Here is a 26,365-nt window from a genome sequence, read left to right as displayed (position 1 = left end):
CAAGGAGGCAAGGTACTTTCATGTAATTAAAGCAAAAGTCACAAGTGTTCGTCTTAGAAATGTACATAATTGCAGGAATTTTTTAAAGTACAACTTTATTTGATGGCTGACATGTAATAATAACAGTGAACAATTTAAACAGGTATAAAAATGTAGGATCAAAATCTTTACGCTCAAATACTTGAAAAGTCACTATGAATATGGAAAGATCTGTTTACATAAACACGTATATTTGTTGAGGAAAAATCAGGGGGTAGTGGCATCTCCCTGGTCCGTTAACAATATTTGGATTTTCGCAAAGAATTAGCAGCACCCAACCTTAAGTGTTAATTACGCGTTTCTAAAGGACCCATACAACAGATTAGTTGGCAGTGTTCTAGCTTTTGGGAGATGGGAGCGGGTGAGGGTTCAAATATCTGAGTACGCATGCACTCACACATTTAAAATCACCATTCCAAAAGGAGGGGACTCACATACAGAAAAAGTCTAAGAACATCATCCTTAGAGGATCAAGAGTGGGCCAGGAACAGTGGAAGCTGAATAGTAGTCTACTTGGTAAGAATGATTTTTCACTCTTAGAAGGCAAGTTGGGAAGAATGAGAATACTCACATACACATAACTCAGGGAGACCTTGCTTCAAATTTTACATTGCAGAACACTGAACATTCTTTACAAAAACCTCCATTCTTGCTTATAATAACACCAGATGATTTTTCCTTTTTACCACCATATACATAACATTTAAATATTTTCTTTATAAATATTCTAGAGCAAACAGAATGTGTTTTGTTGCAGTAGTGGCCCACATCTGTACAAAGCAATGTAAGCAACATATATATATAGGTATATATATATATATATATATATATATATATATATATATATATATATATATATATATAAATGATTAAGAAAAAAGTGCAAAGAATAACAGTATTAAGAATTTTTTTTTTTTTACAGTAACTATGGTTCAAGTGTGAATACCTATCAGGGATATATAATCCCAGATTTTAATTAAAGATTCAAAAAGAAGCCCACATACCAAGTTACTGCACAAGTATCAGTCCCTTAGTGAGTAACTTCCCTTCTCCCAAATCCAGCATTTCCAGTTTCTGAACTCTTCTCAAACAGAAAAAAAGTGGTAACAGTGTGTTCTTCCCTTTAAGTTCCCAAAATTCATCCAAGTTAATTAATCATTCATAGATTAAAACAAGATAGTAGGGAAGTCATTCATCATACCCCACTTTTGCTAAAATTAAAGCAAAATGAAAGGCTTTTGGTAATATAAATAATTGATCAAGAATCAAATCAGCAACAGCAAACAGACCTTAAATTACAAGTGTGATTTAATACAGTTTAAAATCAATCCCTGTTATCAAAGATAAGTTCAAAGTCTAAATCCTCTCCCAGGTTCAGTGCTGTGCAAGGGTTAGAATTCTAAATACTTACAATTTCATCACCTTTTCTAACAGAGAAAATGCTTCCTGTTAAAATTTGGTTAACTTTCTATTATTTTAACTCTTGGTTTGTCTTATTTTGAGCAAACAGAAATGCAATGTTCAGCATTTTTTAAGATGTACTTTTACTCTTAAGTTATTCAAATAATTACAGTTACTGATTTTACATCTCCAAGTTTCAAAAAAGCACGTTGAATTTCCCTTTAACTATATTACTAGATACTTTTTGGTGCGTTTATATTGTTTTATTCTTACTTCAGGCACTGTAATTATTCACAATATTATAATGATTCTATGCGTAACCTACATAACAATTATGAATGCTAAAATGGTTTCCAAGGTATTATTTGATTCTGTATATCATATCATGATTCAAGACAAATGGTTGGAAGAGAATTTTAAAGCCCTGCAGCACTTCTGCTTTGAGTAGTGTTAATATATTTTTTGGTCATGCTTAATATTTGAGCATCTTCTGAACTAGGAAGACAATAGACATTGGAAGTTGCAAATTTCCTCAAACTACATTCTACTCCAGTTCCAACTTATTTTGTTCAATATTAAATATTTTTTCTTTAATGAAACAAGTATATCTTAGGCTAATTTTTCAAAACAGAAATTTTGCTCTAAAATTAATAACACAGCTACAGGGAAATAACTCTTCAGTTTCAGCTTCACTAGAACTATGCAAAACTAAGTCAAAGTAGACTCAACAACTATTTTAATCACTTTGGGTTTTGTTTTTTTATTACCATGTTTTCAGAGTGATACATTTTACATTCTAACAGACAGCTCAACAAGGCTGAAAACTCCAGAAATGAAAAACCACCAGGCAGCCTCCTGCACAACTGTAAGTAAGAGAGCAGCATTTTATTTGCCCCCATACATTCGCTCAATGTCTTTGAGGTAATGGTTCTTCAGTTCCTTCCTTTTCAGTTTGAAAGCATCAGTGACCAAACCAGTTTCAGGGGTCCAGGGCTCCGGGCTTAAGCGAACCTTGATTGGAGTTTCAAATCGCTCCAATTTCACTGAAATGAGAAAGGGGGGGTAGGAAAGAGAGAGAAAGAGGGAAAGAGCGGGAGAGAGGGGAAAGAAGGGGGAAGAGTGACAAGGGTTGGGAAATGGGGGCGAGTGGGAGAGAGAGAAACAATAAAACATGAATTTTGCAGGATTCACCTAGATGATGCAGGTGATGAGACAAACTTAATGGTATGTTATAGTTAATTAATGATACCAACACCTTACAATTTCATTTTATATTTCTCAAAGTACACATCAGTTGTTTCAGTTGGATGGTTTTGGACTCTGCAGTTTTTTTCCCTAATATATATGTAGACACCCTCCTCTTCAGAGTCTTTCTATCTGTTGCACCTTCTGCCTGGGATGGCCTTCCCTGCTGTAGTTGCATGGCTCACCTCCCTACCTCATCCACGTGTCTGTTCAAATGCCACCGCCTCAGAGAGGACTCCCTTGACCAATCCTAACAAAATAGAAGTCCCTTTGTCTCTCTGTATCCTCTTATGCTATGTCTTCTTCAAAATACTTATCACCACCCCATATATTATATATTTATGTCACCTACTAGAATGTAAGCTCCATGAAAGCAGGGGCTTTGTTCTGTTCACTGCCATCCATACGCTACACTGAGCCCTCAAGAAACATACATATGTATTCATTCATTCTACAGAAAATTAGCCTCTAGACAACTGTTCTTCATAAACTTTATTGTAATTCAAATAAGAATCAAAAGGGGGGTTGTGAGTTTCATACTCTTAAATGATATAAGAATTGATGCAGCACATATTGGATTTGAGTTAGACAACACAACACATGTCGAAGGAAATGTAAGAAAATGGTGAAAATAAGGGCATAGAAGCAATCCATACAGTACTCAATAATTTTAAATTCAATAAATTATATTCAGTGAAGTTACTTATTATTAATACAAGGTCATCCTTAAAATTCTGAAGCCCTACTAACAGTAATGTTAATCTACAGATGAGCTTTACTTTATATGTAATTATTTAAAATAGCAATTTCAAAGAAGCAAACATCTGCATGTTTTAAAACTACTGTTAAACAGCCTAGGTAACTTGAGAAACAACTTGGTTTCAGTGATAAGCACAAAGAACTCAAATTCAATGAAGTTTTTGTTCTAATGCTAGTCTGAGTTTTACGAAAGCTTGGGTGAATTAGCAAGTTCCTCATTAAAATAAGAGAAAAATATAAAGCTGAGTGTGAAAAGTAATCTTTCAAATTACTTAGAACCAACTTCCTAAAAGTAATGCCTAAAAAGGTAATAAAGGAATATAAAACTTGTTCAAATTAACCATATCTACTCTGATGATAGATTATAGCTCAGTTATACAGAGGTGCCTGAAATAAGGTCATATTTGGATCTCAAGGGAATAGTTAAATTCTCAAATATTGATCTGGCTCCAAAACCTTTTATTTCATATTATTTTACCTACTTACATAGGTCGTATTCCAGAAACACTGACAACAATGGGACAAAGCAGGCACGTTATTTCAATTGCACACAAGCAAAGTAAGCATTTTTTTTTTAATGCTGCATTAGAGGTTTCATAGTTTTGGAAACTCCTAAACACTAGCTAGTACCACAAGCTATAGAGAGCAACGGGCAGTCACACAGTTTCCTATAAATTAAATAAATTTATAAATTGCAAACAAGTGAAAAAGATTAGGGGAAGAAAAAAACAAAAACTTTACATGTGGCATTTTATCAGAATTACCTAGGACATTATGAAATGTGACCTGCAGGTGGCAGCAAATGTCAATTTTTCTAGCCACTGATAGTTGTCAAATCACCCCAAAACCATTATTTTGCATTCTTATGATACTACCTATACCTTGCACTTATATTTAAAACATGAAGAGGCCTGCTATGAACGATGTATGACTTCAGGCAGATTTAACTGAATACAATCAAAACTATTTTATAGTTTTTGGCCTGAGTCTCTGAAATTATAATTTGAAGCAAGAGGTTAGCAAAATAAATCTTCTGTGGCACAGACGAGCTTCTGAGTTATTTAGATTTAGCTCATGATTAGTGTTCATTATCCAAATCATGAATTGTTCGATTTCACGCCTCAATCCAAGCACAGGAAAGTTATGTAGGCCTAGCAGGTCCTAGAATTTTACTCCATTTTCCAGCCTGAAAAACTTCCCCCAGTGTTGCTTTTACACAGGTGAATATTCAATGACAAATTATTCAAGTCACATTCTGCTCCATTAGTATGTTCAGAGAGTGACTAAGAATAACAGCCTATTGGCTGAAATACTTTTTAAAATACTACATTTAAAGAAAAAAATGAGGATTTGTATCAAAAAAAATTCTGGAAGCCCGGTGATATTAACATTAAAAAGTATGATATGTCAATAATACTATAATTAACAAAACCAACTTTAAGAAAAAAATTAAGCTACTGTCTTTATGCTTATACAGTAACTTACTTCGCAGATTATGTTAATAGGTAACTGCTATTTAAAACTTTACAGTGACCAGAGTTAACTAGAAGAATGTTCTTCTTGGGGAAAATAGTTTTTCAACTTCAACTTGCTAACAAATGTTACAAACTATATTTTTTAACCAAAATGGAACCCAAGTAGTTAATTTAAAAAAATAAGTAATAGTAGCCTAGTTAGGGAAATAGGTGTGCTCATGTATCTCTGACAGGAGTATAAACTAGTCCAGTTTTTCTGGGGGAAGAGGGAGTTATTTGGCAACATAAGGGAAAAAAGCTTTAAAAATATACATTTTTCTTGACTCAGAAATTCCATTTCTAAGAATCCATATTAAGAATATAATTACATAAGACAATAAATTAGAATAAAAGATATATATTCTATTTGCTTACAGTGGAGGGAAAAAGTCTAACAATAAGGACTTAAGTGGACACTCCTATACTGGAATACTATTTAGCTTAAAAAAATGGTAATTCAATTCTATATCTACTGACTTAGAAGAAAGTTGATGACGTTGGTAAGTTAAGTATATATAACAGAATGTAATGTCACCACCCAAAGGTAACTACTATCAAGTGATTTTTACTTCCTCCTTTAAACTTTCTGTATTGTCCAGTACTTTATAATGAATATAGATACCTGTAATCAGAAAAATGATATTTTCATTTTTTAGAGGGGAAAGCAATAGGTTAAAACTAGGTTAATCGCTTCCAATTAAACATGAAGAGTACACAGTTTATCTCTGCTCCCCTGGAAAATAAACAGTTTAAAAATAATATTTTGAATGAAAAAGGTATTAACCACAAACAAACAATAGAAATGAGAGAAAGGGGACACTGGGTGAGAAGGCCCAACAAAATCTTAGAAGACGAAAAGCAAACAGGCCAGCAGTTAACTGACTGGGAGCCAAGAGAGCTAAAAGCTAACTGCCCACATCAAAGAGCGCCAACAAGAGGCAAACCAATCTCCCGAGCCCATAGACAGAAGCTGAGGGACAGAAGACAGAGATGAGGGGCATGCTGAAAACAGCAGGGCTGGCCCTCATCTGTTCAGAGGACAGTTCTCCCTCATCCTGCTCTTCCCCAACCAGGCTGGAGATAGATTTACCTTCTGGAAAAACTGAACTAGAGAGACTCTGGACTCAGGACACTTACAATAGAGGGAGGGAGTAAGGTTGAAAACCTAAGGGTTCAGTGAGGGGAAGACCTAACCACCCCACCCCCAGCCCCCTTCCAATGCTTTTTTTTTTTTTTTTTGGCTACCAGAATATTGGCAGTCATGCTAATATCCCCCAGGTAAGAGACTGCAGAAGTCTCCTCTGGAGAAGTGGAATGACTCAAGACACTAACATTTGAATAACTTTTCAGTGAAGCCCAGCAAGCTTTCCAAACAGCTTTTTAGAACCTCATTCTCAAATATGAATGGACAGACAAGAATCAGCAGATATATGCGAGGCTGACCAAAGCAAGCAGAAAGTGGAACTTGAAGGAAACAGAAACAATAACAGGAGAAGGAAACTTCATAAAATGAATCCTTTCAACATCCTCAGAGGATGACTGCACCCATGAAAGAGCAACAGGATGCTATTAAAGGGACACTAAGAAAGCAGGAAAGAACTCTTGAAAATTGAAATTCTGATTTTGGAAGTTGGAAGCTCAATAGACAGAGGCAATGATAAAGTTGAGGGATCTGCCACAATATAAAACAAAAAGGACAAGATATAAAGAAGATGTAGCACATATATACAATGGAATATTACTCAGCCATAAAAAGAAACGAAGTTGAGTTATCTGTAGTGAGGTGGCTGGACCTAGAGTCTGTCATACAGAGTGAAGTAAGTCAGAAAGAGAAAAACAAACACCGTATGCTAATACATATACATGGGATCTAAAAAAAAATGGTCATGAAGAACCTAGGGGCAGGACAGGAATAAAGATGCAGACCTACTAGAGAATGGACCTGAGGACACGGGGAGGGGGAAGGGTAAGTTGGGACGAAGTGAGAGAGTAGCATTGACATATATACATTACCAAATGTAAAATAGATAGCTAGTGGGAAGCAGCTGCATAGCACAGGGAGATCAGCTCAGTGCTCTGTGACCACCTAGAAGGGCGGGATAGGGAGGGTGGGAGGGAGATGCAAGAGAGAGGAGATATGGGGATATATGTATATGTATAACTGATTCACTTTGTTATAAAGCAGAAATTAACACACCATTGTAAAGCAATTATACTCCAATAAAGATGTAAAATAAATAAATAAATTGCAATCCTCCCACCCCCAGCAAAAAAAAAAAAGACAAGATAGATTACAAAAGAAAAAAAAAGATAATAAAATTAGAGGATGAAAGTAGAAGGTCAACAACCATATAAAAGTAGTCCCAGATACAAACATGAATACAAAACTCAGAGGGGAAAAGCAATGAAAGAAAAGCAAACAAACAACAAAAGGTAAAGGGATTTCCTGGAACCAAAGGGCAGAGATCTCTAGATTGAAAGGGCCCACACCAAGTAAGTATATGCAATGGTAAATGATAAAAGATTCACACCAGGGCACATTAGTATGAACTATCAGAACGAAGATGGACCATTCCAAACACAGACTAGATGACTACCTAGCAGGGATGCTGTGACATACAATAAAGAACTAGTTACATTATTCTACCATATAACATTCAAAGATCCTTCCAACATGGAAATTCATTATGTATATTTAAGAGGCAGGTTTTTTAAAACACAACATAGTAAATTGACTGTACTCCAATAAAAATTTAAAACAAACAAACCAAATAGACATCTTGAAGAGTCTAATGCACAGGACCTCATTAAATAACTTTTAGGGACATCAACAGATAAGCCATTTCTTACTTACTGGTATTTGCAGCTTCTCTAATCTCTTTCAGTATTTCAGCTTCCATGGCAGGGTCATTGCAGATATCAACCCAGGTGCCTTCCACCCCTTTCTGTTGTGCCAAAAGTGTCAACCTTTGCTGATTAGGAACCACAAAACTTATCACATAGGACTGGTCACTAAAAAATTAGAAAATAAAACAAACTAGAAATTAAAACATTAAGAACAATTATTCATAAATTATGCAAAGAAATACTACACATAATTCTGAATATATATTTCTCTTATTTGTTACAGCTTCATTAAGAAGTAATAAAGCCCATAGTACCGTCATAACAACAGACACATAGATAGCCCAATGATATAGAGAGTCCAGAATAAACCCTTGCATATATGGTTAAGTGATCTTCAACAATGGTTCCACGGCTGTTCAATGGGGAAAAGACAGTCTCTTCAATAAGTGGTATTAAAAGAACTGGATATCCATATACAAAGGAATGAAGTTGGACCCTTACCTTCTAGCACATACAAAAATTAACTCAGAATAGATCAAAGACCTAAATCCATAAGAGCTAAAATTATAAAATGCCTAGAAAAAAACATAGGGGAAAAGATTCATGACATTGGATTTGGCAATGCTTTCTTAGATATGACACCAAAAGCACAGGAGACAAAATAATAAATAGATGAAGAGTACAACAAAAATAAAAAAATGGGGAGCTGGGGTAAGATGGCGGAAGAGTAAGACGCGGAGATCACCTTCCTCCCCACAGATACATCAGAAATTCATCTACAGGTGGAACAACTCCTACAGAACACCTACTGAACGCTGACAGAAGACCTCAGGCCCCCCAAAAGGCAAGAAACTCCCCACGTACCTGGGTAGGGCAAAAGAAACAAGAATAAACAGAGACAAAAGGGTAGGGACGGGACCTGCACCAGTGGGAGGGAGCCGTGAAGGAGGAAAGGTTTCCACACACTAGGAAGCCCCTTAACGGGTGGAGACTGTGGGTGGCAGAGGGGGAAAGCTTCAGAGTAGCAGAGGAGAGCTCAGCAACAGGGGTGCGGAGGGCAAAGAGGAGAGGTTCCCACACAGAGGATCGGTGCCGACCGGCACTCACCAGCCCGAGAGGCTTGTCTGCTCGGCCACCAGGTCAAGCGGGGATGGGAGCTGAGGCTCGGGTTTCGGGTTTCAGTCAGAGCGCGGGGAGAGGACTGGGGTTGGCGGCGGGAAGAGAGCCTGAAGGGGTTAGTGCACCACGGCTAGCCAGGAGGGAGTCCGGGAAAATGTCTGGAGCTGCCGAAGAGGCAAGAGACTTTTTCTTCCCTCTTTGTTTCCTGGTGCGCAAGGACAGGGGATTAAGAGCGCTGCTTAAAGGAGCTCCAGAGACAGGCGTGAGCCGCGGCTAAAAGCGCGGACCCCATAAACGGGCGTGGGACGCTGGGGCTGCTGCTGCCGCCGCCAAGAGACCTGTGTGCGAGCGCAGGTCACTGTCCACGCCCCCTTTCCGGTGAGCCTGTGCAGCCCGCCACTGCCGGGGTCCCGGGATCCAGGGACGGCTTCCCGGGAGAGTGCACGGCGCGCCTCGGGCTGGTGCAACGTCACGCCAGCCTCTGCCGCCACAGGCTCGCCCCGTACTCCGTACCCCTCCCTCCCCCTGGCCTGAGTGAGCCAGAGCCCCCAAAGCAGCTGCTCCTTTAACCCTGTCCTGTCTGAGTGAAGAAGAGATGCCCTCCGGCGACCTACACGCAGAGGCGGGGCCAAATCCAAAGCTGAGACCCGGGAGCTGTGAGAGAATAAAGAAGAGACAGGGAAATCTCTCCTTGCAACCTCAGAAGCAGCGGATTAAAGCTCCACAATCAATTTGATGTACCCTGCATCTGTGGAATACATGAATAGGCAACGAATCATCCCAAATTGAGGAGGTAGACTTTGAGAACAAGATCTATGATTTTTTCCCCTTTTCCTCTTTCTACAACGAATTATCCTAAGTTGAGGAGGTGGACTTTGAGAGCAAGATTTACGATTTTTTTCCCCTTGTTCTCTTTCTGTGAAAGTGTATGTGTATGCTTCTGTGTGAGATTTTGTCTATATAGCTTTGCATCCACCATTTGTCCCAGGGTTCTATCTGTCCGTTTTTTGTTTTGTTTGTTTGTCTGTTTTGTTTTTAATTTTTCTAATACTTACTTTTTTATTTTAATAATGCTATTATATTTTATCATACTTTATTCTATTTTACATTATCTTCTCTTTCTCTTTTTCCTACCTTCCCTCCTTCCTCCCTCCCCCTCCCTCCTTTCTTTTTCTTTCTTTCTCTCTTTCCTCCCTCCCTCCCTTTCTTTCTTTCTTTCCTTCTTTCTTTCTTTCTTTCTTTCTTTCTTTCTTTCCTTCTTTCTTTCTTCTACTAATTCTTTCTTTCTACTTTTTCTCCCTTTTATTCTGAGCTGGGTGGATGAAAGGCTCTTGGTGTGGCAGCCAGAGGTCACTGCTGTGCCGCTGAGCTGGGAGAGCCAAATTCAGGACACTGGTACACAAGAGACCTCCCAGCTCCACATAATATGAAATGGCGAAAATCTCCCAGAGATCTCCATCTCAACACCAGCACCCAGCTTCACTCAACGACCAGCAAGCTACAGTGCTGGCTACCCTATGCCAAGCAACTAGCAAGACAGGAATACAAACCCACCCATTAGCAGAGAGGCTGCCTAAAAACATAATAAGGCCACAGACACCCCAAAACACACCACCAGACGTGGACCCATCCACCAGAAAGACAAGACCGAGCCTCCTCCACCAGAACACAGGCACTAGTCCCCTCCACCAGGAAGCCTACACAACCCACTGAAACAACCTTAGCCACTGGGGACAGACACCAAAAACAACGGGAACTACGAACCTGCAGCCTGCAAAAAGGAGACCCCAAACACAGTAAGATAAGCAAAATGAGAAGACAGAAAAACACACAGCAGGTGAAGGAGCAAGATAAAAACCCACCAGACCTAACAAATGAAGAGGAAATAGGCAGTCTACCTGAAAAACAATTCAGAATAATGATAGTAAAGATGATCAAAAATCTTGGAAATAGAATAGACAAAATGCAAGAAACAGTTAACAAGGACCTAGAAAAACTAAAGATGAATCAAGCAACGATTAAAAACACACTAAATGAAATGAAAAATACTCTAGATGGGATCAATAGCAGAATAACTGAGGCAGAAGAACGGATAAGTCACGTGGAAGATAAAATAGTAGAAATAACTGCTGCAAAGCAAAATAAAGAAAAAAGACTGAAAAGAACTGAGGACAGTCTCAGAGACCTCTGGGACAACATTAAACGCACCAACATTCGAATTATAGGGGTTCCAGAAGAAGAAGAGAAAAAGAAAGGGACTGAGAAAATATTTGAAGAGATTATAGTTGAAAACTTCCCTAATATGGGAAAGGAAATAGTTAATCAAGTTCAGGAGGCACAGGGAGTCCCATACAGAATAAATCCAAGGAGAGATATGCCAAGACACATATTAATCAAACTGTCAAAAATTAAACACAAAGAAATCATATTAAAAGCAGCAAGGGAAAAACAACAAATAACACACAAGGGAATCCCCATCAGGTTAACAGCTGATCTCTCAGCAGAAAATCTACAAGCCAGAAGGGAGTGGCAGGACATATTTAAAGAGATGAAGACGAAAAACCTGCAACCAAGAATACTCTACCCAGCAAGGATCTCATTCAGATTTGATGGAGAAATTAAAACCTTTACAGACAAGCAAAAGCTGAGAGAGTTCAGCACCACCAAACCAGCTTTACAACAAATACTAAAGGAACTTCTCTAGGCAAGAAACACAACAGAAGGAAAATACCTACAATAACGAACCCAAAACAATTAAGAAAATGGGAATAGGAACATACATATCGATAATTACCTTAAATGTAAATGGACTAAATGCTCCCACCAAAAGACACAGATTGGCTGAATGGATACAAAAACAAGACCCATATATATGCTGTCTACAAGAGACCCACTTCAGACCTAGAGACACATACAGACTGAAAGTAAGGGGATGGAAAAAGATATTCCATGCAAATGGAAATCAAAAGAAAGCTGGAGTAGCAATTCTCATATCAGACAAAATAGACTTTAAAATAAAGACTATTAGAAGAGACAAAGAAGGACACTACATAATGATCAAGGGATCGATCCAAGAAGAAGATATAATTGTAAATATTTATGCACCCAACATAGGAGCACCTCAATACATAAGGCAAATACTAACAGCCATAAAAGGGGAAATTGACAGTAACACGCTCATAGTAGGGGACTTTAACACCCCACTTTCACCAATGGACAGATCATCCAAAATGAAAATAAATAAGGAAACACAAGCTTTAAATGATACATTAAACAAGATGGACTTAATTGATATTTATAGGACATTCCATCCAAAAACAACAGAATACACATTTTTCTCAAGTGCTCATGGAACATTCTCCAGGACAGATCATATCTTGGGTCACAAATCAAGCCTTGGTAAATTTAAGAAAATTGAAATGGTATCAAGTATCTTTTCCGACCACAATGCTATGAGACTAGACATCAATTACAGGAAAAGATCTGTAAAAAATACAAACACATGGAGGTTAAACAATACACTACTTAATCACGAAGTGATCACTGAAGAAATCAAAGAGGAAATAAAAAAATACCTAGAAACAAATGACAATGGAGACACGATGACCCAAAACCTATGGGACGCAGCAAAAGCAGTTCTAAGGAGGAAGTTTATAGCAATACAATCCCACCTTAAGAAACAGGAAACATCTCGAGTAAACAACCTGACCCAGCACCTAAAGCAATTAGAGAAAGAAGAACAAAAATCCCCCAAAGTTAGCAAAAGGAAAGAAATCATAAAAATCAGATCAGAAATAAATGAAAAAGAAATGAAGGAAACGATAGCAAAGATCAATAAAACTAAAAGCTGGTACTTTGAGAAGATAAACAAAATTGATAAACCATTAGCCAGACTCATCAAGAAAAAAAGGGAGAAGACTCAAATCAATAGAATTAGAAATGAAAAAGGAGAAGTAACAACTGACACTGCAGAAATACAAAAGATCATGAGAGATTACTACAAGCAACTCTATGCCAATAAAATGGACAACCTGGAAGAAATGGACAAATTCTTAGAAATGCACAACCTGCCAAGACTGAATCAGGAAGAAACAGAAAATATGAATAGACCAATCACAAGCACTGAAATTGAAACTGTGATAAAAAATCTTCCAACAAACAAAAGCCCAGGACCACATGGTTTCACAGGCGAATTCTATTAAACATTTAGAGAAGAGCTAACACCTATCCTTCTCAAACTCTTCCAAAATATAGCAGAGGGAGGAACACTCCCAAACTCATTCTACGAGGCCACCATCACCTTGATACCAAAACCAGGCAAGGATGTCACAAAGAAAGAAATCTACAGGCCAATATCACTGATAAACATAGAGGCAAAAATCCTCAACAAAATACTAGCAAACAGAATCCAACAGCACATTAAAAGGATCATACACCATGATCAAGTGGGATTTATTCCAGGAATGCAAGGATTCTTCAATATATGCAAATCAATCAACGTGATACACCATATTAACAAATTGAAGGAGAAAAACCATATGATCATCTCAATAGATGCAGAGAAAGCTTTCAACAAAATTCAACACCCATTTATGATAAAAACCCTGCAGAAAGTAGGCATAGAGGGAACTTTCCTCAACATAATAAAGGCCATATATGACAAACCCACAGCCAACATCGTCCTCAGTGGTAAAAAACTGAAACCATTTCCACTAAGATCAGGAACAAGACAAGGCTGCCCACTCTCACCACTCTTATTCAACCTAGTTTTGGAAGTTTTAGCCACAGCAATCAGAGAAGAAAAGGAAATAAAAGGAATCCAAACTGGAAAAGAAGAAGTAAAGCTGTCACTGTGTGCAGATGACAAGATACTGTACATAGAGAATCCTAAAGATGCTACCAGAAAACTACTAGAGCTAATCAATGAATGTGGTAAAGTAGCAGGATACAAAATTAATGCATAGAAATCTCTGGCATTCCTGTACACTGATGATGAAAAATCTGAAAGTGAAATCAGGAAAACACTCCCATTTACCATTGCAACAAAAAGCATAAAATATCTAGGAATAAACCTACCTAAGGAGACAAAAGACCTGTATGCAGAAAATTATAAGACACTGATGAAAGAAATTAAAGATGATACAAATAGATGGAGAGATATACCATGTTCCTGGATTGGAAGAATCAATATTGTGAAAATGACTCTACTACCCAAAGCAATCTACAGAGTCAATGCAATCCCTATCAAACTACCACTGGCATTTTTCACAGAACTAGAACAAAAAATTTCACAATTTGTTTGGAAAAACAAAAGACCCCGAATAGCCAAAGCAATCTTGAGAACGAAAAACGGAGCTGGAGGAATCAGGCTCCCTGACTTTAGACTATACTACAAAGCTACAGTAATCAAGACAGTGTGGTACTGGCACAAAAACAGAAAGATAGATCAATGGAACAGGATAGAAAACCCAGAGATAAACCCACGCACATATGGTCAACTTATCTTTGATAAAGGAGGCAGGAATGTACAGTGGAGAAAGGACAGCCTCTTCAATAAGTGGTGCTGGGAAAACTGGACAGGGACATGTAAAAGTATGAGATTAGATCACTCCCTAACACCATACACAAAAATAAGCTCTAAATGGATTAAAGACCTAAATGTAAGGCCGGAAACGATCAAACTCTTAGAGGAAAACATAGGCAGAACACTCTATGACATAAATCACAGCAAGATCCTTTTTGACCCACCTCCTAGAGAAATGGAAATAAAAACAAAGATAAACAAATGGGACCTAATGAAACTTCAAAGCTTTTGCACAGCAAAGGAAACCATAAACAAGACCAAAAGACAACCCTTAGAATGGGAGAAAATATTTGCAAATGAAGCAACTGACAAAGGATTAATCTCCAAAATTTATAAGCAGCTCATGCAGCTCAATAGCCAAAAAACAAACAACCCAATCCAAAAATGGGCAGAAGACCTAAATAGACATTTCTCCAAAGAAGATATACAGACTGCAAACAAACACATGAAAGAATGCTCAACATCATTAATGATTAGAGAAATGCAAATCAAAACTACAATGAGATATCATCTCACACCAGTCAGAATGGCCATCATCAAGAAATCTAGAAACAATAAATGCTGGAGAGGGTGTGGAGAAAAGGGAACACTCTTGCACTGCTGATGGGAATGTGAATTGGTACAGCCTCTATGGAGAACAGTATGGAGGTTCCTTAAAAAACTACAAATAGTACTACCATATGACCCAGCAATCCCACTACTAGGCATATACCCTGAGAAAACCATAATTCAAAAAGAGACATGTACCAAAATGTTCATTGCAGCTCTATTCACAATAGCCCAGAGATGGAAACAACCTAAGTGTCCATCATCAGATGAATGGATAAAGAAGATGTGGCACATATATACAATGGAATATTACTCAGCCATATAAAGAGATGAAATTGAGCTATTTGTAATGAGGTGGATAGACCTAGAATCTGTCATACAGAATGAAGTAAGTCAGAAAGAGAAAGGTAAATACTGTATGCTAACACATATATATGGAATTTAAGGAAAAAAATGTCATGAAGAACCTAGGGGTAAAACAGGAATAAAGACACAGACCTACTTGAGAATGGACTTGAGGATATGGGGAGGGGGAAGGGTAAGCTGTGACAAAGCGAGAGAGAGGCATGGACATATATACAGTACCAAACGTAAGGTAGATAGCTAGTGGGTAGCAGCCGCATAGCACAGGGAGATCAGCTCGGTGCTTTGTGACCGCCTGGAGGTGTGGGATAGGGAGGGTGGGAGGGAGGGAGATGCAAGAGGGAACGGATATGGGAACAGATGTATATGTATGACTGATTCAATTTGTTATAAGGCAGAAACTATTAAAAAATAAAAAATAAAAATAAAAAAATAAAAAATGTTCTGTGTATCAAATGTCACAACAGAGTGTAAAAAGGCAGTCTATGGAACTGGATAAAATATTTGCAAATCATATGTCTGTTAAGGGGTTTATATCTAGAATGTATAAAGAATTCCTACAACTCAACAACAACAACAAAATAACCCCATTAAAAATGGGCAAAGACCTGAAACCATAAAACTCGTAGAAGGAAACATAGGGGGAAGATCTTTTGACATAGGTCGTGGCAATGACTTATTGAATTTGACACCAAAAGCAAAGGCAACAAAATCAAAAATAAACAAGTGGGAGTATATAAAACTAAAATGCTTCTGCACAGCAAAGGAAACTATCAACAAAATGAAAAGGCAACCTACAAAATAGGAGAAAGTATTTGAAAATCATATATGATAAGGGATTAATATCCAAAACACATAAAGAGCTCATACTACTCAATAGGAAAAAAAAATCAATTAAAATATGGACAGGGGAATTGAATAGACGTTTCTCCAAAGAAGACATACAGATGGCCAATGGGTACATGAAAAGGTGCTCAATATTACCAGTTATCAGGGAAATGCAAATCAAAACCACAACAAGATATCACCTCATACCTGTTAAAATGCCTATTATCAAAAAGCTAAGAAATAACAAGTTTTGGTGAGGATGTGAAGAAAAGGGAAGGGAACCCTTGTGCACTGTTGGTGGGAATGCAAAGTGGTGCAGGCACTATGGAAAACAGTATGGAGACTCCTCAAAAAATTAAAAATGGAACTACCATATGATCCAGCAATCCAACTTCTTGGTATAAATCCAAAGGAAATGAAAACAGGATATCAAGGAGATATCTGGTCCATGTTCATTGCTGCATTCGTCCATAATAGCCAAGATATAGAAACAACCAAGTGTCCATCAACAAGTGAATGGATAAGGAAGATGTGGTGTATATGTTCAGTGGAATATTACTGAGCCATGAGAAAGAGATTCTGCCATTTGAGATAAAATTGATGAACCTGGAGGGTATCATGCTAAGTGTAACAAACCAGACAGAGAAAGACAAAAACTGCATGGTATTGCTTAAATGTGGAATCTTAAAAAAAAAAAAAGTCAAACTCATAGAAACAGAGAATAGAAAAGTGGTTGCTATGGGCTGGGAGTGGAGGCTGATAAAAGGGTACAAACTTTTAGCTATAAGATGAATAGGGTCTGATGATCTAATGTGTAACATGGTGATTACAGCTGATAACACTGTATTGTATAATCAAAAATAAGAGGGAAAAAAATTTTAATGAGCAAAGGACTTGATTAGACATTTCTCCAGAGGTGATAAACAAACGGCCAAACAAGCAGATGTAAAGATGCTCAAACATCACTAATCCTGAGGGGCAAGATACCCCCTCAAACTCATTACCGTGACTACTATAAAAAAATTTTTTTAAGTAGAAACAAATGTTGCTGAGGATGTGGAGAAATTAAAACCCTTATACACTGTTGATGGGAAGGAAAAAAAATAGTGCTGCCATAATGGAAAGAGTATGGCAGTTCCTCAAAAAATAAAAAATAGAACTACCATATGATCCAGCAATCCCACATCTGGGTATATACCCAAAAGAATTGAAAGCAGGATCTTCAAGAGATATTTGAATATTCATGTTCATAGCAGTATCATTCACAATAGTCAAGAGGTAGAAGCAACCCAAGTTGTCCATTGATGGATGAATGACTAAACAAAAAAGTGGTCTATACATACAACGGAATATTATTCAGCCTTAAAAAGGAAGGAAATTCTGACACACACTACAATGTAGATGAATCCTGAGGAGCATTCTGCTAAGTGAAATAAGCCAGTCACAAAAAGACAAACACTGTATGATTCTATTTATTCAAGGTATCTAGAGGAGTCAGATTCACAGAAACAGAAAGTAGAATGGTGGTGGCCAGGGGCTGGGTGGGGGGAGGGGAAATGGGGAGTGGTTTAATGGATATTGAGTTTCATTTTTTCAAGATGAAAAGTTCTGGAGACTGGTTGTACAACAGTGTGAATATACTTAACCCTAGTGAACGGTACACTTAGGATGGTTAAGATGGTAAATTTAGGTTTTGTGTTTTTTATAATTAAATTTTTTAAAGGGAGTAACAAAGCCCAGAAAAATAAACCATATTAACACATAAAGAAAGAAAATGGTTCAATCTCTCAGGTTTTTTTATTTAGAAAACTTGTACTAGCTGTGTTACCCTCTTGGGAAAATTACCTATGCTAAGTTTCAGTTGTTATGGATGTTAAATGAAATAACTGTTGTGGCATAGCTAAGTATTTAGCAAGACATAGTAGGTGGTCCAGTAAATAGTTAAAATGTTTGGATTATCTCAAATGACCTTTAAGCTGTTGAATTCAAGAACTTTCATAAATTTACAACATTCCCCAACTCTGAAAGTTTGATGTTTCCCTTATGATTGTATCAATTTTTTCCCAATTATCCTTTTACTGTAAGTATATGAAACACAGATGCAACTTTAAAATTACCTTTTGGCAAAAGCACAGATGTTGTCAATAAGTGGACAGTTCTTCAGTGCAGCTTCTACTTTCCCAAGAGATACATATTCCCCTGCTTGTAACTTCACCAGATCTTTCTTACGATCTGTAAGTCATGAAGCATGTTATGTTATCCATAGTACATTTATTAAGGTATGTCCAATTCTGATTTTCTTTCAGTCTCATCACCTTAATCTTTATTTATAAAGATACTTCTTTTAAAATCTTGTTATATCTAATGTTTGCCCATACACATCAGTTAAAAAGAAAATGCCTAGTTAAAGAAGTACTGGCTAAAACGTTATATCCTACACCAAAAGCTTTAATATCTTACTATAATGTTTAATATTATAATGAATTTAATAGAAGGAACAAAGACTTTGGGGCTTTAGATTTGAATGGTAGCTCTGCCCCTTACTAGCTATGTGATCCTAGACATGTCATCTGACCGCTCCAACCCTCAAATTTTATCAGGGATAATGATGCCTACCTCATACTGGCATGTAGCACAATGTCTGACCTACAGAACACAGTCAATAAATGTTAATTCCCCATTTTCCAGATTTGTCATTATCTTGTTAAAATGACAGTGCACTAATAACACTCTGGCATAGGATGGCACATCATCAGATTGCCTTACATCCTTTGTGTGAGTGCTGACTTGCCTACCCATAGGCTGGGAACCCAGTACACATGCCACCAGAGCCAGCCTTTGATTCCAGCACAATTAAGGATCAAGGGGAAAAAGGCGGTGGTGGTGTAGGTGGGGGAGTTACTGGTTCTAGACTGAGCCATGTTTCCTGGGAATTTCCCTGGCAGATCAAACTTCTAGGCGAAGAACCAATTTTCCCAGGAATCTCTAACTATATTCAGGTCACATAAGGGTCCAGAGACAGACTTAAATGGACCACTAGAGATAATGACTGAGGAAATTTTATGGCTTGAAAAGGATCTGAATGGGACCCAACAGAGTGGTCCTTATCGGCTAGTCAAATTTTTAACTTTTGCCTGATTAAAGTGAGTAGTGTAAGGGCTATTTTGGAGTAGCTTTGAACATAATCTATTTCAGTAGGCTCAATAAGGGCAGTGCCAAGCCAACTGACATTCTCAGAAGAACAGATTAATGTTGAGGACTGATATTATAATTTTCTAAGAGTCCAGGCTAGTTAGAGTCATATAAATGGCCACTAGGGAAAATATCATGTCCACAATGCTTCTTGGGTGGGGAGGTAAATGGTGAGGAAGGCCTAGAATAGGGTATGTTACAGTAGATGGTTATACAGAACCAAATGTATCAATAGTTGACCAAAAGAAAACAAAACAAAGAAACAAACAAAGAAAACCTCTTCTGAGCAATTTTTGTTTTCTCACTGCCAACTGCTATTTTCCTGCCCACCCTCCCTACCCCAATGCTGCTTCTGCTACCACTTAGTAAGGTAGCAGGCACTGCCCTGCTCTAAACATTTTACATGTAACAACTCATTTAATCCTAACAAAACCCCTACCAGGTCAGTATTGTTGTCCCTATTTCACAGATGGAGAAGCACAGACCTAAGTTAAATAACTTTTCTAAAGTTTAAACCAATGGAATCCTCAACCCTATTAATGACTTGACCAATATTACCTTTCATATATGTGGAAGTTGCAAAAACTAAAGAAAAGCACAAAAAGAGAATACACTGACCGATAATCTGTAAACACCCATCGGGATGGAATTCTCCAATATCACCAGTGCAAAACCACCTTTGGCCATTTTCGTCCACAGAATAATCCTCAGCTGTTTTCTCTTCATTTTTAAAATATCCCATGGAGATATTCTGTCCACCGATTACGATTTCACCTCTGGGGTTTGGTTTGTCATGAACTGTATAACCACCTGGAAGTCATAAAAGCAAATTAGCTATTGTTCTAAAACAAACTTACTTGTATTAATTCTTAAAGATCCTTTGCTACTATTTTTCTGCTGATCAAATTTTACTTCAGTTTACGGGAGCATATTAGTTAATATTTCCCAGGATCATAAAATTTCACACTTGGAACATCATTAAAGCTTAGGGTTCATAGAGTTCTGTTAAGATAAAATCACCCCCAAGCAGGGTAACACTTGAAGTTGTTAGAAGTAAATTATTAATATGTTGATATCAAATGTGTTTCAGATATATTCTAAGGAGGTTTTAATCAAAGAGCATAGGTAGTTATAAATTTAAAACTATTCAATATTTCAGTATGACAAAACCCATTGTACATAAAACATTAAACTCATTATATAAAGCAAAGGGTCTTTCATAGCAAGGAAAACTCCAAATATGGACCCACTCTCCAAAACTGACATTAAAGCCCAGTACCAGAAAAATTAGAAAAATAAAAATTAAAGGCAAAATTCTCCTTACCAAGTTTTACAATATACCTTGTTTCTATGATTCCACTGCTTAATAAATAACCCATTTAGTAAAGCAATATTGATGCTGATGCCCAATATACATAGACACACACTTGCTATATTTTTTTAAGATTTTCATTCTAAAATTGGAAAGGCATTACCATGGGAGAAAGGAGGACTTATTCCCAAGATGTAAAACTCTTGGGAATAAAATTGGCCTTTCAGTGTGGTATTTAAAAAGGAACAGTTGTTTGCTCATAGAGCACCACAGTAATGCACATAATAAAAAGTCACATAGGAGGGCTTCCCTGGTGGCGCAGTGGTTGAGAGTCCGCCTGCCGATGCAGGGGAAACGGGTTCGTGCCCCGGTCTGGGAAGATCCCACATGCCGCGGAGCGGCTGGGCCCGTGAGCCATGGCCGCTGAGCCTGTGCGTCCGGAGCCTGTGCTCCGCAATGGGAGAGGCCACAACAGTGAGAGGCCCACATACCGCAAAAAAAAAAAAAAAAAAAGTCACATAGGAGAAACACTTTTTGAAACTTCAAATTTATGCCAGATAAAGCTCATTCATTTTCTTGGGTTCAAATAACCTAAGGGATGTGTCCTACAAGGTAACTGGTCCTTTAAAGGTTCAGTCTATGGCTCTTTACACACAACAATATTGTACTATATTCATCAGACTTGTTTAGAGACTAAAACTTAACTATCCCAGCCACTAAAAAGGCAATTATGTAATGTAATAGAGATGCTAAATATCGCTATGGCAGTGATCATATTATAACATGTAAATGTATCAAATTAACATGTTGTACACCTTAAATTTACACAATGTTGTATGTCAAATATACCAAATTGAAAAGTTAAAGAGGGATTTCCCTGGTGGCTCAGTGGTTAAGAATCCACCTGCCAACGCAGGGGACACAGGTTTGATCCCTGGTCTGGGAAGATCCCACATGCCACGGAGCAACTAAACCCGTGCACCACAGCTACTGAGCCTGCGCTCTGGAGCCTGCAAGCCACAATTACTGAGTCCGTGTGCCACAACTACTGAAGCCCTCGCGCCTAGAGCCTGTGCTTCGCAACAATAGAAGCCACCGCAATGAGACGCCCGCACACCGCAATGAGACGCCCGCACACCGCAATGAAGGGTTCCCCCTGCTCATCGCAACTAGAGAAAGCCTGCGCGCAGCAACAAAGACCCAAAGCAGCCAAATATGAATAAATAAATAATTTTTTTAAAAATAAAAGAAAATCTTAAGCTTTTTAATTACTCTTCCTTTATCTGGCATGGCTAGGCTATTCATTATTTTGCAGTTAATGAATATGTTTAATATTTTTCACAATTTCATCATAGGAAGACTGCTTTGCTTTTGCAGATTATCACCACTGTCTATAAAACACAGGTTTCCTCTAAGTGGCTCACCTTCTGCAGTTACTTATAAAAATTAAACTATACAAATAGCTGGACAATTGATTCTCAACTATAAAAATGTTTGCTGGGGGCAATTGGGATTGACATGTATACACTGATGTGTATAAAATTGATGACTAATAAGAACCTGCAGTATAAAAAAACAAACAAAAACAACTAATACTAAACTTTCTTTGGGTTATTTGTATGGAAATATGTTAATATAAATGTTTCAGACATTACATGAAATTTCTAAAAATCTTATATGTTCTGGTATAATGTTATAAGTCATAATTCTAGTTATTACTTTAAAATGTATATCTCAGAAATAACTAAATTTCCTTGTCAATTGCATTATCATGAACTTTCATCAAATCTTTAACTGTGGTCATTTTTAAGTCTTTTGTCATTTACAGACAGCTCTGGGTGTACTCTGATGCTTTTGCAAAAATGTTCCTATAAAAGGGTTTCATCTTCAAGGAATTCATGGAAAAGACTCTGACAAGTACAGGTATCTGGTAACTGACTATACTGCTGAACTGAATGAATAAGCATTTTCAGAACTCTAATGGAAAACTGATGAATTCATAAAAGTGCTAACAAAAGATCAAGATGAAAAAAAAATTAATTACATGGGACTGAGTGAACTGATGAGGATGATTATAATTTTTGTGACTTTATGTTTGAATAAAAAAAAATCCCACAAGGACCCAGAGGCAAAAAATATACAGATCAATTTTCACTGCAAAATAAAGGAGCTGTTACAGTGGAGGATTACTGGACTGAATGGCAATATTATGACATAGTATGAGTGTGTTTCATGTTTGGTAATTGCAATCATTGTTGCTTTTGTTGTGGTCATCCATTTACAATGCTTGGTGTCAGTTTATTTATCTCTTGTAAAAATAAAATACAGTGTGTGTGTGTGAAGAAAAAAAAAAACAAAGCTGGAAAATTCCAAAATACTTGAAGGTTAAATGGTTCTATTCTAAGCAATACATGGATCTTGCTGTCTGTATGTGAACTGAATAACATGCACAGTGACCAAGCAAAAAAAAAAAAAGAAATACAAATTATCAGGTCTCCTCAGATCTACTGAATGAGTCTTTCTGGAGGTAGGGTCCAGGAATTTGTGTTTTATCATCTTTCCAGATGATTCTCATGCATGCTAAAGAGTAGGAACCACTCTTCTATATGCCAGGTTCTGTGAAAATCTGTCCCCATTGCTACATTCTCTGTGAGGTTGTAAGACCATATGGATAAGACAGGGAGTAAAGAAGGTAGTTTTTGAAAAGCCAGTAAAAAAATTACTTAATATTGTTTACATAAGGCTGTTTGTTAACTTCCTCCTTTCACTTAGTTATATGGAATATCAAGTTTTCTAAGTGAGTTTAAGGTGCACTGGTGAATTAAATGCAAAACCTGGATTAAGGTTGAGATTTTCTTACTCCTTGTTCAGACCCAGTCCATTCTTTTTATTTTCCTCCACAAGGTTCCCATTTGCCTCTTGAGTAATCCAGTGGAACTGTTTTTTCCTTACTAAACTTCAGGATGTACCAGGAGTCAGGTCCAGGAAAATGTCTTCAAAATAATTCTCTCCTTGGTATCTTTTCTGATATAAGATCTTGCCAAGAGCTTGTACTCCACTGCAAAATCATATGGTGATTCACTGTTTACCAAAAGTTTGATTGAGCCAAACCAGGGATGTGATTTAGGAGACAGCAAAGTATGGTAGAAAGTGCATCAGTTTTAGTGTCAAACAGTTCTAGGTGTGATTCATGCTCTGCCACTTACTAGCTGTGCAATTAATGTCTCTGAATTACAATTTCCTTGGCCATTGAATGTGCTGTGTGTTAAGTAGTTCTTAATTCACTTGTTTGTCAGTCTATGGGTTTATTTGTATATGCCTATCTCACTACAAACTGCTGATGAAGTTAATGAAATAATTCACATCAAGTGTCTAGTCCTTTGCCTAGAACCTATAAGATATTTAATAAAAGTTAACTCTCTTTAAAAAAAATGTTTGCTGGGGTCAAGCGCTAAGTTGGGGGGGATGTGTGTGTGTGTGATTAGTCACTCTATCGCCTGAGAATATGGGGTTTCATTTCCCAGCCGAAACCTACTCACTAGCAAAATCTAGCTTCAAAAGGTAGGATATACATCCTTCTCCAAATCCAGGGAATGCCCCGCTAAGAATTGTTTCCTCTTTACCATCGAGTATTCCCAAGTTCAGAATCATCATGCCTAGATTCTAGAGATTTCCCTTTCCTCTTGGGAACCTAACAATGTTACTGAAGAAAAAGAAAGCACAGGGAAAAGCAACAGCAAAGACTCGCTTGCTACCGCAGACAACCTAATGCTTTATAAAAATGGAAGTCTAGAGGCTCGCAGTAGTTTTTAGCATATCTAGAAACACTAGAGCTTGTCATAAAATGCTTACCTTCCTGCCAGTCTTTTAGCTTAATCTCACAGCAAATAAGAGGGGCTCCAACTCTGCCAGTAGTATAGTCAGTAACTATAAGGGAAAGAGCAACAAAGATATTAATTAGTGTAACAAATTTCAGACTCCCACTAATGTGATTACAGGAATATTAAAGTTGGAGCCAGATTCTGAAAGATGACAAAAGAAGAGGCCATAGTGAGAGGAATGCAAAGCGTGACCATTTTTCAATAATTCAGCTTCATTATTTATTTATTTATTTATTTATTTTTGGCCACACCACACAATGTGCGGGATCTTAGTTCCCTGACCAGGGATCGAACCCGTGCCCCCTGCAGTGGAAGCATAGAGTCTTAACCACTGGACCGCCAGGGGAAGTCCCTTCAGCTTCATTTTAACAGTGTAATTGATTTCAATGTTGGTACATCATTTTGGCTTCTCATGGCTACATTTCGGATAATTAAGTATAAAAATCTGTTAAGGGAGGAGAGCTGGCTCCACCATTATCTACGTAGGATTCTGGTAAGACAGATTTTGATTGGAAGTCCTCCTCTACAACTCGCTGACTGGATGTATAAATTGGACAAGTTACTTAACTTCCCTAAATCTCCATTTCCTCATCTATATAAAAGGGAATAATAACAGAACCCATTTCATACAGGGATATGCTGTGAGGGTTAAATGAGATGATTCGTGGACAGTGCTTAACACTTCTTGGCAAAAAACAAAGTGTTCAATAAATGTTAGCAGCTATTATCCAACATGATGATGATGATGATATTATCCTTTTGTAGTTTGTGATTATTGCTCACAGTAATCAAGTATTTATGGACAACCTATTATGTACCTAGCATTATATTAAACATTGTGAGGAAAACACATTAAAGGTAAGGAGACCCTGCCCTCAATGAGCTTACAAACAAACTACCTGGAGAGAAAAGTACGTGAAATAATTTAGAGCACTTTTAAATACTAAACTGCGTGGTACTGATGGTGAGAACAACAGCACCTTGGAGACTAGAAAGATCAATGTAAGATGAAATGTCTGGGAAACCCTTAACTGAAGAGTTGCACATGAGAAGATGGCTGTGACCAGATAGCAAAAAGGGCATTGCAAGAGAAGGGAACAGAAAATACAAGAGAGAGTAAGAAGGTTGGCTTATTTGGAAACAAGAATCCTGGTGTGTACACAGGTGGCAAAGAATGATGAAGAGGTACAATGGTGCCAGGTTAGAGACATCTTGAAAGCTACGTTCACCAGGTATGAAGCAGTGTTTGAGGTGGATGTGTCTAACAGAAGAATAGAGGATGAATCAGAAGTAATATAATAGAGGCAGACACAGCAGCTGAAAGGCTGTTACCACAGGGCAGTGTGAAGTAATAAAAGGTTAGATGCCAAAGGTGGCAGGCAGTGGAGGGAGCAATCCAATGAAAAAGTGGGAAGATCTGGTGAAAGTTAAAGATATTAAAAATAAACAATCAGATGACTTCAAAGCTAATGCCCTGGATGATTTTAAGGATGGTAATAACACTGTCAAACAATTTGGCAATGGAAAGATGGTTTTGGATAATGGCATTGACTTTGGACATAAGTTTAAAGTGAAAGTGAGATAGTAAAAAAATTACTATACCCATTGTTTCACAACCTAGGGTGATTTGCCCCTTAAGGGATATTTGGTAACATCTAAAGATATAATTCATTGTCATGTTATATGGCAGCTATCTAGTGGCTAAACATCCTACAATGTGCAGGAGAGCTCC

The 26,365-nt window shown here is 37.5% G+C and overlaps 1 protein-coding gene across 5 annotated transcripts in view; it reads right to left on the bottom strand.

Moving 5' to 3' along the window:
- Nucleotides 1–908: 908 nt before the first annotated feature.
- ACSL4 (acyl-CoA synthetase long chain family member 4) overlaps nucleotides 909–26,365 on the bottom strand; it is an 81,695-nt gene continuing 56,238 nt past the window's right edge. For all 5 annotated transcript variants that reach the window (XM_081222057.1, XM_081222060.1, XM_081222061.1 and 2 more), the window contains 5 exons: nucleotides 24,605–24,679; nucleotides 20,059–20,250; nucleotides 18,366–18,480; nucleotides 7,813–7,970; nucleotides 909–2,483 (listed from right to left, as the gene is read on the bottom strand). In XM_081222057.1, coding sequence (XP_081078183.1) covers nucleotides 2,326–2,483; nucleotides 7,813–7,970; nucleotides 18,366–18,480; nucleotides 20,059–20,250; nucleotides 24,605–24,679 — 698 coding nt within the window. In that variant the 3' untranslated portion in view covers nucleotides 909–2,325. The remainder of the gene's footprint in view (nucleotides 2,484–7,812; nucleotides 7,971–18,365; nucleotides 18,481–20,058; nucleotides 20,251–24,604; nucleotides 24,680–26,365) is intronic.

This window comes from Mesoplodon bidens (genome assembly GCF_964165515.1).
Source record: "Mesoplodon bidens genome assembly, chromosome: X".
Taxonomy (NCBI): Eukaryota; Metazoa; Chordata; class Mammalia; order Artiodactyla; family Ziphiidae; genus Mesoplodon; species Mesoplodon bidens.
The sequence above is the reverse complement of the archived record's forward strand: the minus strand, read 5'-3'. Positions and strand labels throughout refer to the sequence as shown.